Source organism: Sarcophilus harrisii, chromosome 1, assembly GCF_902635505.1.
Source record: "Sarcophilus harrisii chromosome 1, mSarHar1.11, whole genome shotgun sequence".
Lineage (NCBI taxonomy): Eukaryota > Metazoa > Chordata > Mammalia > Dasyuromorphia > Dasyuridae > Sarcophilus > Sarcophilus harrisii.
In genome coordinates, this window is record NC_045426.1 from 210,051,250 (window position 1) to 210,067,979 (window position 16,730).

Sequence of the window (16,730 nt, forward strand, 5' to 3'; positions counted from 1 at the left end):
ACTTTGTAAAAAGAGGCAATTAGAACTCAGGATCATTCACAATGAACAACTACCAAAATGGAAGTTTCCTTTGAGAAAATTGTTCAATGTTTCCTTTAGAATAAATAATTTTTAAAAAGAAAGAAAAAGAGTAATAACTTCCTTTAGTAAGAGAAGTTGCAGAGACTTTCAGGTAGCAATATTTGTGATACTGATGCAGGTATGGTCCCTTTAAGAACTGATTATTCCTTTCTTTCTGATTCCCATCCCCTCCTAGTTGATGGATCATCAATCCAGTACCTTTTGATTTACAAATCCGGGTCCCTTTGAATTCCAATAGAAGATCTGGGCCTGTCCCAGCCCCACCCGGATCTGAGCCAACTTGGGACTCCACCCACAGGTCCCTTTAGCTAAATCTCTCATTATAAAAGAGTTAAGCTGGAATCCTCTCTTTGCCTAGGTTCCAAACATGCCAGCCTTATGTCTGGCATGCCAGGGCCCTCTGTCCACGGGAATCCTGTTTCCAGTGGAATCCTTCACCTGTTTCCTTAACTATACTTTACCATTACTTCCAAACCCCATAATAAACCTCTTTTATCAATCTAGCTTTTTGGGCCTGTAAATTCTTTTATAGGGAACTCTTGTGCCGCCACTAGACCTCATTTAACTCTGTATCCTTGTGCCTAATCCAAAGGAGCTGCAGGAGAGCTCTATTTGACTCCCTGTACCCCCAACCTGCCAGTAGACCTCAATTAAAGCCTAATTTCATTTAGGTCCCCCATCTAGACCTCATCAATACTCCTGTGCCTTAGTTGGGTCTTTGGTCATTCAGATCATTGCCAAGTGGATTTATCATGAAAACATGGATATTATGCTTTTCCAGCATAAAAGAGGTTTAACTTTGAGGAGATAATTTGATTTCTTCTCCAATGTCATTCTGCTTACTGAAATCTGTGACATCCTACAATGAGGAACCTGTGCTGAGTTGTTTTGGGCTGTAGCCAATTCTAACTGCTCCAAAATTCTTAAATAACTTGGTATGAACTATGCATTTGCAACCTCTCAGGAACAAAATAGGATGACAGAATTGCAGTTAGTTGTTTTCGTTTAATAAAACTGTGTAAAGTAAATTTCAGCAGAGTAAAAACAAAAATCAAGTCTGCATGATTAGAAATTAAAGATTAGAGGAATCAGAAAAAGAACTTTTGGTCCTGTTGGAAAAGATTTAGGAATTTTTAAAGCAATGCTCTCATGATTAATAGTTACTGTGTATTTCCCTTCCCAATCAATAGTGTTCAACTTTCTAAAGGGGTAACATTTTGAAAGGGTAGACGATCTGTTTGGCCTAAGAGAACAGAACCAGAAGTTAACTTGCAGAGATGAGTTTAAGATCAATTGTAAGGAAACACTTCCTAACAAAGGAAGCTATCCTTATGGACTTCAAACTGGATCTAAAGGCCTGGGGGGTGGGGGGGGGGGGGGGGGGGGGGGGGGGGGGGGGGGGGGGGGGGGGAGAGAAAGTGAGGCATGTGATCCTGCACAGCTCTCCCTAATTTAAATTCAATTCATTTTCAAATCAGGATACCACCTCCTAGATACATGGTCCTCTTTGAAAAAGGACAAACAACAATCCATAAGCAATTGCAGGTCTTAAGTAAAGTTGTTATAATCATGTCAGGTATAATAGGGAATTTCTTTTTGAGTATAGATTGGATTAAATGGCCACTGTGAGCCCTTCAAATTCTAAAATTCTCATGCTAAACTATTCTTTGCAGTTTGGGAGATCAGTTAAACTATAATTAAAACCCTAGAATATCAGAGCAGAAAGGGATTTCAAGAGAGTATTTAGTCCTCACTTTGCAAATGAAGAACCTGAGGTTATTTATTGTAGGAGTAAAAATTAGATTAAGATTGCAGCTAATACTGGGTGACTAGGTAGCCACTGTCCAGCTGCAATCATACTGTTGTTTCAGTTGTGTCTGACTCTTCATGACTCCATTTGGGATATTTTTGACAAAAGTACTAAGTGATTTGCCATTTCCTTCTCCAACTCATTTTATAGATGAGTTAACTGAGGCAGAGTCAGGTGTCTCAGTTAGGGACACAGAGGTAATATTTGGGATTTGAGCTCAGGAAGATTAGTACTCCCGACTACATGCCTGGTGCTCCATCCATTAGGCCACCTAACTTCCTGGAAGCTGTGATTACACAATTCTCTTAATTTCACTGAGCTCAATTTCCTCATCTGTAAATTGACTAGGTAGGACTAAATGATTTCTTAATGGTCCTTTTAGCCCTAAAAAAATGAGAGAAAATGTGGCTTGTAGATTTTCTGGTAGTATTTGAAGAAAACCAAGAAATAAAAACTTGAAAAATAAAATATAGGGACCATAAAAAAAAGTCAAATATCTACAAACAACTAGGACATTTTGAAGAAAAATTTTATGCTTGATTTTAGAGCTAAGATTCTTCTGAATAAGCCCTTCTAGGCCTAAAAGGTCCATAAATTTAAGGCCAGAAGAGAACTAGTCCAATCTTCTCATTTTATAGATAAGAAAAGATCCAAAGTTCTGATCATGGTCAATGAAGCTAGTGCTCACTAATTGCAAACTCAGTGCTCTTTCTGTATCACAGCCCTTAGAACTAATTACAAAATCTACCTATAGAAATGATGTATATTTTATTTTAGATTAGTATAAAAGATCTGGTTGGCTGGTAAGCACATTAAAATTTTATTACTTGTAGTAATACCTAGTAGAATAATTTACCAGTGTTTTTCTTCATCTATTTTGTGGCAAGAAATATACTCTGATATGTGTACAATGGTATGTATGGTGGTAAAATATATGATTTAGTCCTTATTTTAAAATTCCAAGATTTTTAACATTATTTATAAATGAAAGGAATTGTAAAGTTAAAAGTAATGGAGCAATAAATATACAATGTTATTCTTTCCCTTAAATTGGAGTTTAAGTTTTAGACTTTAGAGCTGAAAGTTAAAAAAAAAAAAGTGGAGAAGCTGTAACACCACCCAAGATTTAAGTAATACTCAGATACTAGCCACCAAAATTGCCATTTTTATTAAGCTCAGCAACTATTTTAAAATGAAGATTTTAATGGAATGATAAGCACATTTAAAATACAGGAAATTTAACAAATACATTCAAATGCTTATTACATTATACATTTACATTCATGTGAAATGTATGAAGTCATATCTGTGTATCCTTTGTATTTGGTACCTTTACATAACCAGCACTTACTATGCCTATTTTCTAAATACCATCTTATATATGATCATTTGATAATTAGTACAGTTTCCCTTCTGAGATAGAATAAATTCTGTCCATACTCAAAAAAATTTAGTTATCCTTAAATGTTTATTTTAAGTTAATGTTCTACCAAGAGAAGTTATTTAATTTGTTAATACATGGATTTCTTGGTATCAGGCTGTCTTGTTTGGTTTATGGTCTTAAGTGGCTCATAATAAATGAGGCTACAAAAAGAATGAGTGGTTGATAATTCTATCATGTCATAGATGAAATCACAACACACAATGATCTCAGATAATTATGCTAAAGTCTGATAATTTTAAAATGTTAAGTTTGTCATTTTACAATGAGATGACTTAAAAAAAAATTACAGAAATGGTGAAAGTGGTACAAACATTACTAACCTAAGACATTTGTTAGGTTTTTAAGTCTGAACAGTTCTAACATCCAATTATTCTAATGACATTGCTCGATTTGAGGACAAAATTCCTTAACTTGAAAAGAATCATCATTATCATTTAAGAATAAGTATATTTTATTTAAAATATTTACTATTGCAAAATTTGTAAAGTTACTCTTGAAAAAAATTTAACCCAAAGAAATGCTTTCTTCCCAATACATGAAAACAAGCAAGTTTCTGTTGAACAAAAGCACTCCTTATAAGAAAATATATGTATAAGAAATTTTTCTACAATGTAATTTTTATATTTTTTGTATAAGGGCATATTAATTCCAATTACGCAAATTTAATTCTCAAATAATGTTGAATTTAAACTTAACTGCATACACATTAAAAAAAAAAGAACGAAAGCATGGACAGAAGAAATTTCCCCCTTCAGTAATACTCAAGATGTCTAAATATTGCAGCATTAAATGATCACTTTAACAGCAACCTCAATAATATAAAATATAACTTAAATGATCAATGAGATCTTTCTGGAAATGTATTTAAATAAACAATCTTCTCAGGCTGCCGTTTCAACCTAAAAAAGGTTTTCAACACCAATTTGTAATCCTCTGAAAATAGAGGACTGCATAATGGCAATAATATCATATTGTAGAATGACATTATCAGAGTCACTACAATATATACCAGTGGAGCTTTTTCCACCACTTTTCTTTCGCCAGCACAGGTACACAGTAAACATCAGACACTCAAAAAAAAAAAAAAAAAAAAAATTGTATAGCTTTTTTAATATACAAAATTACAACTGACCAAACATCCAGGACACCTCTCTCTTAATTATTTAAAGACAGTAACTAAAGACCCTTTTACTTGAATATATGCAAAGTGTACAGCAGCTCTGAAAACACTTAAATGGATACATGGTGTACAACAAGAAACTTAAAATGATTGGGTTTCAGAAGTAAAGGTTCATTGTGTTTTTCCCACCCCCAATAAGTTTAATTTTTTTCTGGGGGGAGAAAGAGGGCACCTGGTTCCAGTTTCAAAAAGATTTCATTCTTTCTTCTCAGATGTTTTTTTATCTTCAGTTGTATCTTCTGTTTTGTTATCTGGAGTCTTTCTAGATGCACTAATGTCTACATAGAAAAAAAAAGGTAATTGTATAGTTTTTTTTTTTTTTAACAAGATTCTAAGTCACAACAGTATTTTTTAGCAAAAAAAAGAAAAGAAAAAGCCTATATATATAAAACATAAATATTTATATAAAAATAAAAAATAAATATTTTAAATATATATATTTAAATGAAAGCAGAAATACATGTTGGAATAAATTTGGAAATATTTAGGTAATACTATTTACATTTTACTTCTTTGTGGTCATCATTATAGTGCTTAAAACTTAAGATATCAGGGCACACAACAATATAATTGAATTCATAAAATAACATAATAATAGGAAGAACTCTAATTCATAAAATTCAAGAAGCATTAATTAACAATCTTATATGTACTACATATCAGAAACAATGATAAAAACAAACCCTGCAACTCAAGGAAGTTGCTACTTTAAAAGAAAGGAAGAGAACAATGTGTACACAGATAAAATGCAAAATGTATATTAAAAAGTAATTCTAATTTGGATTGAGTGTATCAATAATAACTGAAGATGGTAAACGGAAATCAGTAAATAGCTTTTGCAGATCATAGGATCAACTAACTTTAAGGCCAATATGATTTTTTGGATTCTTGATTATGGAAATCTAAGATTAATTAGTCCCACAGATACAGACCATAAGAGCATCATAGTGTAAAGGCAAAAGCAGTTGGTCAAAGTATTTTTTGTCACTAGGCCATCTATAAAAAACAAGGATGTCATCATACTTCATAATAAAACATTTCTTTTTGATTAAGATAGAACCACGTACAGGGAAAAGTTAAAGGGTACAAAAGAAAAATGTCTTCATGGTTAGGATCACAGAATGAGTTCATTTTAGATTTCTAGTGTATTATGGAAAAAGTTAAGAACCACACCATATATATATATATATATATATTTGTATGTTGAACAAAGCAGCTAACTCAGCTATAGTCTGGGTAGAAAAACTTTTACAGTAAGCATGTATTTGTGGCAAAAATTTAGCAGTCTTTCCTTTTGCTATGTGGCTTTCACTGGGAAGGTATTGTCCTAGAGTAAAGATAATCTGTTACTTCAAAGTTTACAATCAATTTGCCCTGATTCTCAGATAGCATTTGCTTCTTTTAGACAAAAATATTAAACACATCTTTTACAATAATCCAAGTCCAACTTTATATCTTTTACTAGATCAGCATTCTTAAACTACACTCAACAGAATTCTGATGTTCTGTGAATTAGGGTTTCCTAGAAATTTTTGATCTAGTGTTATATTTTCCTCTAAAATATTAAGTGAAAACCAGTATAGCATGGTGGATAGTGGGCTACCCTGAATGCAAGAAGTTCCTAGGTTTAAATCCTGTCTGTGACAAATAGTTAAGTCATGTAACACTTCAATGTCCCTAGAAACTTTCAAATCATAATTATGGAAGAATTGCATATCTACCTATCTATCATCCATCCATCTACTTGGTACCTACCTATAACTATGCAGTTCTATTGACGTGGTATACTGTTGTAATATGATCTGATCAGATCATATTGGGGTAATATTTAAGTGTTAAGAAAGGCACTGATAAACTGGACAAAAGAGAGGATGAAGGACCTGGGATCATACAATATGAGGATTAGTCTGGGTAAATTTAGATCACAGAAGAGACAGTTTATGGAGGGAATATGGAACTATGGAGCTATAATAATAACTATTAAGCATCAAAAAGGCTGTCGCAAAAAAAAAAAAAGGGATTATACTTGTTCTATTTGTTCCCAGAGAGCAGAGATACAAAGGTAGAAGTTGTAGAGAGACAAATTTAGACCTGAAAGTAAAAAACTTCTTAATAATTAAATTTAGAAGTCTATAAGAGAAATGGGTTTCTTTAGATGGTAATAGGTAGGTTTCCTTTCACTGGAGATCTTAAGTAAAAGCTAAATGATCCCTTATTATACACCAGATAGGAGATCAATATTTATCAGTTATATTATTCAGGTATTTCAGGTATTAATTGGACTCTAAGGCCTAATAAGATCTCTTCAAACTCTGAAGTTCTGTGGTCTTTGGATATGAGAGGGAAAAGTAAAAGTAAATACCTCAAGACCATAAAATCTTGGTAAATAGAATATAACCAACAATCCTGAGTTTTTAGCAAGGTCCATTACAATCTGTGGGAAGATAGAAATGAAAAACAAAACAAAACAAACAAAACAACCCACTTGTCCTTGAAGGATTTATGTAATAAATCTTTGAATTTGGATTTTATTAGATAGGAAATGGATAGACACAAGGTTTTTGCTTGGGGAAGTAGCATGATCTGAATAATGGTTTAGGAAGTTTAATCTGATTACAGTATATAAGTTGGATAAGAAATGGGAATTATTTCACAACAGTCCTGGCAGAAGATAATAAAAAACTAATTCTGAATGGTGATAGGAACAGGAAGTGAAGGGCTAATTTAAGAGAAATGTTGGGAAAGGGATGTCATAGTGGTCAAAGAGAGTTTCTATGTCTTGAGTCAAGAACAAAGACAGCCTGCAGGACTTGGTTTGAAGTGGGGAAGGTGATATTTGGTTTTAGAGACTGTTAAATTTGAGGTGACAATAAGGTACCGAAATGTCAAGGAGAAAGAAATAAAAGAATGCATCTCAAGAAAGAAGTTAGCATTAGAGACAGAATAGAAATATGACAGAGAGCTCATCTATATTTCCACAGCTTTAAACAGAGAAAATTTATAGAATAATAGAAGACCACCAATAAAACCAAGGGAATACCCACATTTAGGAGATTAAAGATGGAAGAACTGACAAAAGACAAGTGCAATGGAATAAAGCAGTAGAAAAAAATATAGGTTCACAGAAATAAAAGGATAAAGTTTTGAGAAGAATGGTCTGCAATACTGAATGGAAAGAACTCAAGGAAAATGAGTAGTAATAAAAGGCCACTGACTTTATTGATATTTGCCTATTACATCATGACAGCAATGTTTCTAACTTTGGAAAGTATAACAGTATAAACAATGCAGAACTTAATTATTTCCAGATGATAAAAGATGGGTTCCCAGGCTGATTGTTTAAGCTGGTTTGGAAGGAAAGGAAAAGTTTTGTTCTGTAAAAAAGGGTTTTTTTTTTTTGTCCCAGCATGAATTTCCATGGAAAAAGACTGGGAAAGGCAAAAAAAAAAAAAAAAGGTCAAAGTAGCAGCAAATAAAGAAACAACACAAATAGACAAATAATAACTTTTTGGTTTAGGTTCACTATTATAAATTGATAAGCTATGAGAATTATGCTACAAATAAGCTTTATATTTTAGGACACTAATTTAAAAATAGAATGCGCATAAAATTAAAATTTTATTTTTGTCATTTATTTATAAAAAACAAAAAAAGAAGTACACACATACCTTCTTTGTTTCCTTTAGAAGACTTTATGGTGTAAGATGGCGTTGGGAGGATCTTTGTAGGTGTGTAGGTATTTAAAGATATTTTTCTTCTTGGAGGTGGAGTTGAATCACAAAGCTGAGAACCTGGAAGTAAAAAAACATATTTTAAAAATTAACTTTAAAATTTTTTACCTTTGCATTTTGGGAAACTTTACTTTCCATATTCAATGACTTACTTATGTATATACATTCTAACAATTAAACTAATTCTAAGCTCTATTAAACAAATAAATGTGTCATAATGGAAATTTTAAATAAAAATTCATTCTTTTATAAATAACAAGTATTTTAATTCATAATCTGTAGGGGGAAAATTCCTAATAATTTTTTTCCATTTCTTTTTAGAAACTGAGATGTTGAACCTTAGTTTTAAGACCTGAGTTCTTCAAACCTTAAGAAGTATTTATAACTGTTGATTTTTCTTTTAAAACATTATGCTCTCTCTAGATTCATTTCAATCAATAATTTCCTCTTATAAACCATAAATGTGCAGAGAAGAGTTAAATCTATGCTTATTCACACACTGGTAGGAATTATTTTAATAAAATCATCATTGAATCCCTAAGATTGCTTTCTGATCTCAATTTTTAGCCGAAATCAGCCTTGTTGGGGGAATAAGGAGCTGTGATATAGGGGTAGAACAGGTTGAAGAAAAGGTTATTTAGAAACAGTCCAGGTACTCTGTAAATGAGTTATGAAAATTATGTATAATGGATAGAGTACCAAAGGTAAACTATATCTACTGCAATTTTACCTGGGATACTATTGATGGCAGTCACTCAGCATGGCACCAAAAATTAATTTGTGCCCTGACTATGATATTCATGTTCTATATTGCCAATTTACATCTTAGATGAATATAGTTTTCATTGGCAACAAAACTTACTAGAAAAAAAGCTAAGGAACAAAAATTTTTATAAAAGAATACAATCTTAATGTGTACCACTTCCTTGACCATATTTCTTCACTTTCTCTATCTCCGATTATCTCTTGGCTATTCACATATTTCATCTCTTAAATGGGGAAAAAAAAAGGATACCGAATCATTAAAGATCTGACATTTTATTTCTATTTTATTTCCTTAGTAAAATGCACACAGTTTTTCTTTAGCCTTATTATTAATATTCTGAGATTCTATTTTAATATAATTTTCTTGATTAAGGCTTAAGTAAACAGCTAAATTGGAACTAGTAAAACACTTTTAATTTAACTTAACCAGTTAGCTTTTTCATTAACACTTAGTATGTGTATGTGTGTATGAAAGAGTAGTATACTATCTAAATGAAAAAATATACACAAAAGGTATTTCAATTGTAATAACATTTTATTCCTGTTTACTTTAAAGAGAGATGTACTCCCAAGTTAGATTTATAAAATAAACTGGGATGAGTCAAGTTGCTATCTTTCTACCCTTTTCTTCCTCTATAAATATTATTTCATAGGATTAAAGATTTAGAATTAGGAGTGTTTAGAGGTCATTTAGTCTATCTTCCTTCATGAAAGAATTATTCTATCTACAAAAAGGTTCAATATCTTGTCCAAAGTCAGATGGAGTTAATTTGTTTTAATTAAGGTCAGATCCATTAATATCAGAGCAATAAAAAATCTACCTAGACCGATACCTTTTCCACTAAACTTATGTTTTAATGCTGAAAGATCAAGTACAAACATTTCCATAGTGCTGCTGCTGCTAAGAATAGCATCTCATACTCCTTCTCTTGTTTATTTAAAGAAATATATGACTTAACTAATCTCTTTTCTTATATAACCTAAGCTTTTGGGCATGATGTTTCCAGATACCTCCATCCACTTGTTTGATTTTCCCAAAATGGTATATTTCCCAATATGCTACATATGCTCAGTAGAAAGAAAAATATTTTGAAGTTTTTTTAATTGTGGGAAAATAAATATGTCCTTAAGAGTGGCTATCAAAATGAAAAGGCTTATTTTATACCACTATGAAAATCTTTTTTTTTTATAAAATGATTTAGTATCTCAGTTTATTTTCAGATTATCTTCTATTTTTAACCCAATTTTAATTAATAGTGATAATAACAAATTTTCATACAAGAAGGAGTTGTCATTCTTCTTTCATTTGATGGAAATGCAATGGAAGCAAGAAAGTCATCCACCTGCTTTAAAGATAAGGCGTTGTGAAGAGTTTCTAGAGGGCAGATAGATGGCACCATGGAATATAATTCAAAGCCTGAAATAGAAAAACAAAAAATATTGATGGATGCAAGAGAAATCATGAGTGAGAAGGAAAAAAGACTGCTGCATAGAAACAAAAGGAATTTACATTTTAAATGTAAACATATGAGATCTCTGAAGTCATGACATCAGATGCTATGCAGGATGGAGTTAGAATAAAATGTGTCAAAGATTCTATTTTATATGTAATTTCAAAGTACAGCATTCACAGGATCCTTTATATATTGATTTTCATTCTACATTTTGATAAATTTGTAAAATGGAGGGAAAAAAATTAAACTAAAGGAGAGGAAGAAAGACTTCATCTGAGATACAAATTTCATTTTATACCCCCTTTCCAGCTGAAATGCACAGATGAGTCACTTAAATTCAAACTATTTTGTGTTCCTGATAATAGCAGTTAGGAGTACAAACTGATTTAGGAACAGTTAGGAGTAAAAACTCATGGAGAACAATTTAGCCAGGTATGCTATGGTCAAAAATACCCTCTTAAATTGTAATACTCCACACCAATATTGTTAATATTCATTCACTTACAGAAGATTTAAATTCAAGAACACAATTTTCACCTACCTTATAGAATTAATGAAATCATTTCTGTCACTATAAATTATCATCAGTTGTACCCAAATTTAACATAAAATACAATTACATTCTCATTTAGTAGCATATGCACAAAATTACAAATAGTTGGTCAAATCAGTATGCAGATAATTATTAATGCTATCCATAAAAAACCAAAACATTTTAAAAACACCAGGCATATTTCTTACTATGTTATATTTCCAAAATTGCCACTTAAAGTTTATCCAACTGAATGACTTTTAAAACTGCTTCCATATTGTCATACAACAAATTTTTTCCTGTGTCGAATACATTTTATTATATAAAAGAACCCTCCCTTCTCTTCAAAGACAACAGTTTGCCTTACTTAAAAAATAGTAAGAAATGAAATATGTAATCTCTAATTAAAAAGCAACTGTCTGGTAACACAAACACTATTTACTACTAGATACAACAGTTATGTTTTGCTTTAGTAAAGTTTTGAACTAATCTAAGCTTATTACATTTTGACCAAAGAAATATGAGTTGAATTTAGTTCAGAAATTCCATGGCTGTTATTCAAGTAGCTCTATTTAGAACCAATATGTACTTAAGTACTTAAGTACATAAGCAGTATAAAACAGTATAGCAGTTTGATCTTCATGTGCAAAACAAGATAGCATATCAAAACATCCCAACCATCTTTATCACAACACTACGTAAAAACTTCCACTCTAAACATTTAAGTATATTGATATGGCACAAATATTACTACTTGAAAAATACAAAGATTCATGCAAGCAAGCGCAAACCCTTTCTTTGCATTAAAAATGTTCATCACAACTTCACAAACTTGTTTTTTTTTTTTTAAATTACATTTACCTATCATATTTTATAAAAAGTAAATGCTAATATATTCAGGATGCTTTTTATTCAGCTTTCCTTTCTCTTTCCATTTTTTTAATGGACAACGAAAGGGTTAATGAAAAATTTAAAAACCACCCTGCTATCATATTTAGAAGCTACAAAACCATACCCCTGAAGCCTTGTAATTCCAGAGAAAATAGACCACAACCTATAGAGGTGTGTATTCTGCACTGAGGCCGAGAAAATAAGATAAAGCACTGCCAGAAGATACTTGTTTCATCATGTTCTTGAACTAAATATGAAGGGAGGAATAAGTCCATGAAATGAGTTAAAGGAGAAAACATGAAAGTTAAAGGAGATAAATGTGATAAGAGAGTCAAATAAAATCCACAAGACAGATACATGACAGAAAAAAAATCTGAAAAGAGCAGGAAATCTTGAACACCCAAAAGCTAAACTTATAGGAGTTCAAAGGAATGCATATTAACACGCATTAGATCATGAATGGTGGGAAACTTATTTAGGTTAAGAATTTTTAAGAAGTCTAATATGGGAGATTACAATGATTTTTGACCTCCATTTGCTTCAAGAACACTATACTAAGTCCAGTCTACAGAGGTTTTCCTGGGCACACATACACACACATACTTCTCTAGTCTTGCTGTAGAGCAAGAATTAAAAAACAAACAAAACTATCTTAACCTTGTGAAGTCTCAGAACTCTGCATCTTGTTTTTCTGTTAATTCTTTTAAAAAGCTCATCTACAGGAATCTTCTTCGGGAGTTGAAGTTGTGTCAAATAAGGCACTATTTCTCCAAAAACTGGTATTTAAACAGCTACAATGGAGGAAAAATGTGAAATTTTAAAGCCAAATTTTCATATGTTGAGTTTAACTTCTTATTCCGCCATCAAAGGCCTTCAAGTAATGGCACTACATCATTTACAAAGGAATTTGAGGACTATAAAGAAAAAAAACAAAAACAAAAACTTGTATCCAAATCCACCCATTTGATTCAGCCACCTGTGAGCCTTGATTTCCAGTGGAAAAAAGAAAAGTTCTAGATCAAAATCCCTCCATTTTGAGGCATTTTGGCTCAGCCTTAAAAAAAATTTTTGCTTTAAGAGGGAATAAGGCTTTTTAGTTTATTTAAAAATTTTACTTTTATCAAGAGACCCCCCCTCTAAGCTTCAACTGTTACAAAGTAGTGGTGTACAAAAGGATGTTGCTATTCAAAAGCAGCCCAGCACATACCACATTAATTCCAGCAAGATGAAGGAATTCTGGGTGACACGGGGATGTGACTGTGAAAGCCCTACCCCAAGGATGCATAACATCACATAGTGATAAAGTCTGAATTTCCTAGTTGCCTGAACTTCACCACAGACAGAAAATGGTGAATTTTGTACACTTATAATCTGATATATATATATAATATTTGATTAAATATATCAATGGAAATATCTTTGTCACCAGAAAAAAGGATCAGGGAAAAGGTATTTTAAAGGACATTAAAACTATTAAGAATTAAGAATAATTAAGTATAATTAACTCAAGATTATTAAAAAAAGATATAGTTGGATTATTTAGTACTGGAAATAGAAAAGGAATTTCCAGTGTGGACTTAGAATTAAATTGATCTTCAACATTGGCAACTGGAATTAATTTTTGTTTTAAAATTTCCCAAATGATATTATCTTTATGTAAATTAAAAGTGAGGAAGGGAGCTACACAGTATTGTTTTTAGATATATAACAAGTTAGAACTGTGTGCTGGTTGGAGTTAAAGGACAGATGAATGATACTGTAGAACCCACATTTGAAAATAAAATTTAAAAAAAAAAAATGGATGAAGCAAGGGAATATCTTTTAAAATAAAAAAAAAAAACGTACCATTGGTTGGGTGTCGAGCAAATGAGATAGAAAACCTTTTAACAGCAGAACCACGTGTGGCGTCTAAGAAAGAGAAAAACAGGTACCTGAAATTCACAACAGCTACCAAAAGAGGGACATTTAAAAAAAAAGAGGGACAAAAGATGAGAAGGTTAGAATCAAGTGACATGCAGAAGGGATCATGAAAGAGGGATATAGGCCAAAATACTGGTTAAAAGAATTAAACTGGTTTGCTAAAAACTGCAAGGCATTTAATGAAGTGTATGAAAGAAGGAGAAGCAAGATGAGCAGGTGATTTTGGTATATACAAAATTGTACTGCCTAAAGTAAATTTTTGTGGAGTGTAAGAACAAGTGTTTAATGTAGCTAATTAAACCCGAGGATTAAAAACTCTATGTGCCCCTTTGAGCTTCCAACTCCTTACATTACAAAAAGAACAAGCCTCTATGCACTTCAAAGACCCTCTAAAAATGTATACACATATAAAAAAAAGCAAGAAGTTTTCTAATGAGGAATAAAAGAATTTTCAACCAATGCTGTCAATATTTTAAAACATTAACAGCTTGACACTTCTTTTTATTTCTTATACATATTTTTACCACAATTTTGTTCAAAATCAATAAGAATTTAAAGGGTGGGGGGAAAGAAGCTTCAGTTACCATAGAAAAATTTCTCTTCCTTACACCATTTTCCTCTTACAAAAAGAAATACATAAAAACTTATATGTCAACAAACTCCAAGATACATTAAATATAAACCTGAAGTCAGTAACTACAATATACTCTGTCAAACCCGGATCCAAGCTGTGCATAGTGAAGAGAGTTTGAGCTCATACAATTAGGCAGAGAGGGTCACTGGCCTAAGGCTTGTCACTGAGGAATACTGTGTGCTCATGGGTGTGTGCGTGGGTGCACATTTATATCTGTGCGTGCGTGCGTGTCTGCACATACCATCTATGCAGCCAGAAGAGGTCAGCTTTTTACGATGAGTACGAGCATAATCCTGTAGGTTAGGTGCACTTGAAGAACCCCCGAGCACTGAGGTGCTAAACAGGCTCGCACAGTGAGACCCTGATGGGAGTTAGAGAAAATACATACAGCAACCGGTGTTCTTCCATTCATATTGGGGTGCATGCAACATGCAATTAACATGGCTCAGGTTCACGATATGCTTGTAATGGCTTCGTGGAATAATTATTTTAATTTACTGTTTCTAGATATCACTATCCTTTAACACACATACAATAAGAAGTTAATAAGGGGACTTAAACCTGCCTTTCCAGGCAAAAATGGTTTATATTTGGTTTTATACAAAACCTAAAACATATTTTTTTTTAAATTAAGAAATTAACAGCCTAGGTTACTATAGAAATTTTTTTTTTCAAATCAATATTTTGAACAATTCTCAAAAACTTTTTATTTGTGTTATGATCAAGTTTCTATTAGTAAATTATATAGTACAGCATTTTATAAAGTGATAGGTCTTATTCTATAAAAGGTACTTCAGACTATGAGAGAAACAACTAAATATTTTCTCTAAATCTCTAGATAAAATTCCACTTATTTTTATTAAACTATAAAATCAAGGCTAAACTAATAGTTGTAGAGATAAAGAGTTACTTTTGTGATTTTATTATACGTGTGTTAAGAATACTGATAAAATCATTTGGGATTTCTACTATTAAATAAATAAGCCCTTTGTAAAAAAAAAAAAAAAAAAAATCACCTAATAATACACATTACTAGCATATATGATGAATCACAGCCAGAATACATTGTGCCTGGTTTGTGGCAAATCTTTGTACCCAAGCAAATCCTTCACCACTGCATCTACCAGTTTCCACCAGTGCTATCATGTTGCATCAATTAAGAAAAAGAAGATGATATAAATTTCTAGCAAGCTACTGTGTGAAAATTAAAATCTGTCATCATTTGAATTTATTTGAATAGAAAGATAGAAACATAAAATTACTACAAATATGTAGATATAATACAACAGTTCAGACCCTTTATACAGAGAGCGCAGTACAGATACACTTGAACTTACATGAATTTTATCTTATCTTAAAGCTACATAGGTAAAAACTCATTATAGCAAACACCATATCACTTCATATAGTTTATCAACCATATGAATTTAAAAAGCTAGTGTTTACAATTTTATCACACAGAATAAGGATTTTTCCATTGTTACTTAGCATGTATATAAGAAAATTATTTAGTGATAATGTTTTACAGATGAACAAAAAGGTTTGAACTTTGTAACCATCAAGTTTTCTTAGAAGTTGAAAAAAAAATCCAGGTATCAAAAGTTAATTTTTTTCTAAAGAGGCTTTATGTAAAGTAGAGGAGAAAATTTTAGTTTCAGAATACCATCTAAATCCAACTGGATGCTATCTTTCAATGGTCTAAATAGTGGGCTATTAGTTGTGGCAATTCAATTTATATTGTTTAATCTATAGGAATTATAAGAAAATGAATTATTTATCCTCAGTCACTTTATCAAAATGTGGTTTGTAAATTTGTGTTAGCAAAATACTGAGTAATTCATTATTCTTGAATGAATATGTACAAAAGTATAATAAAGTAAGCATAGCATTTGGTCATGCTTTCACAACTTAAAAAAAATTTACATGTGTGCAAAACAGTGTATATTATTAGGTTTATTAAAGGAATAACATTTCCAGCAACCAACATACCTACTGCATTCTGCTTCTGGTCCACAGTCCTTGGTTTTCTCATAAAATTAGTATTTTCTGAAACAACCTGGATAAGTAAAGCAAATAAATGAGGCAAGATAGAACTATGAAAAAGTCAAATGTCCATTATACTTGATACAGCAGCCTGTTCCAGACAGACAAGGGTTAATAAGCATGATAAATATTAGTAGAAATACATAAAACATGAAAGATCATGCAAGATCCCCTTCTGAAGGGAGTCCATTTCACATGAGATCCTTGCAATGAGGTGGTGCGAAGCAGGCATTCAGAATGAGGGC

The 16,730-nt window shown here is 31.8% G+C and overlaps 1 protein-coding gene across 18 annotated transcripts in view; it reads right to left on the reverse strand.

The window, feature by feature from the left end:
* Positions 1 to 3,041: 3,041 nt before the first annotated feature.
* Positions 3,042 to 16,730, reverse strand: part of PPIP5K2 (diphosphoinositol pentakisphosphate kinase 2) — a 99,935-nt gene continuing 86,246 nt past the window's right edge. For 8 of the 18 annotated variants that reach the window (XM_012541015.3, XM_023495722.2, XM_031968795.1 and 5 more), the window contains 6 exons: positions 16,432 to 16,498; positions 14,684 to 14,803; positions 13,734 to 13,796; positions 10,291 to 10,428; positions 8,184 to 8,306; positions 3,042 to 4,793 (listed from right to left, as the gene is read on the reverse strand). In XM_012541015.3, coding sequence (XP_012396469.1) covers positions 4,711 to 4,793; positions 8,184 to 8,306; positions 10,291 to 10,428; positions 13,734 to 13,796; positions 14,684 to 14,803; positions 16,432 to 16,498 — 594 coding nt within the window. In that variant the 3' untranslated portion in view covers positions 3,042 to 4,710. Of the gene's footprint in view, positions 4,794 to 8,183; positions 8,307 to 10,290; positions 10,429 to 12,545; positions 12,680 to 13,733; positions 13,797 to 14,683; positions 14,804 to 16,431; positions 16,499 to 16,730 lie in introns of those variants that run through there. The other 10 variants (XM_023495734.2, XM_023495732.2, XM_031968810.1 and 7 more) reach the window with 6 other exon arrangements.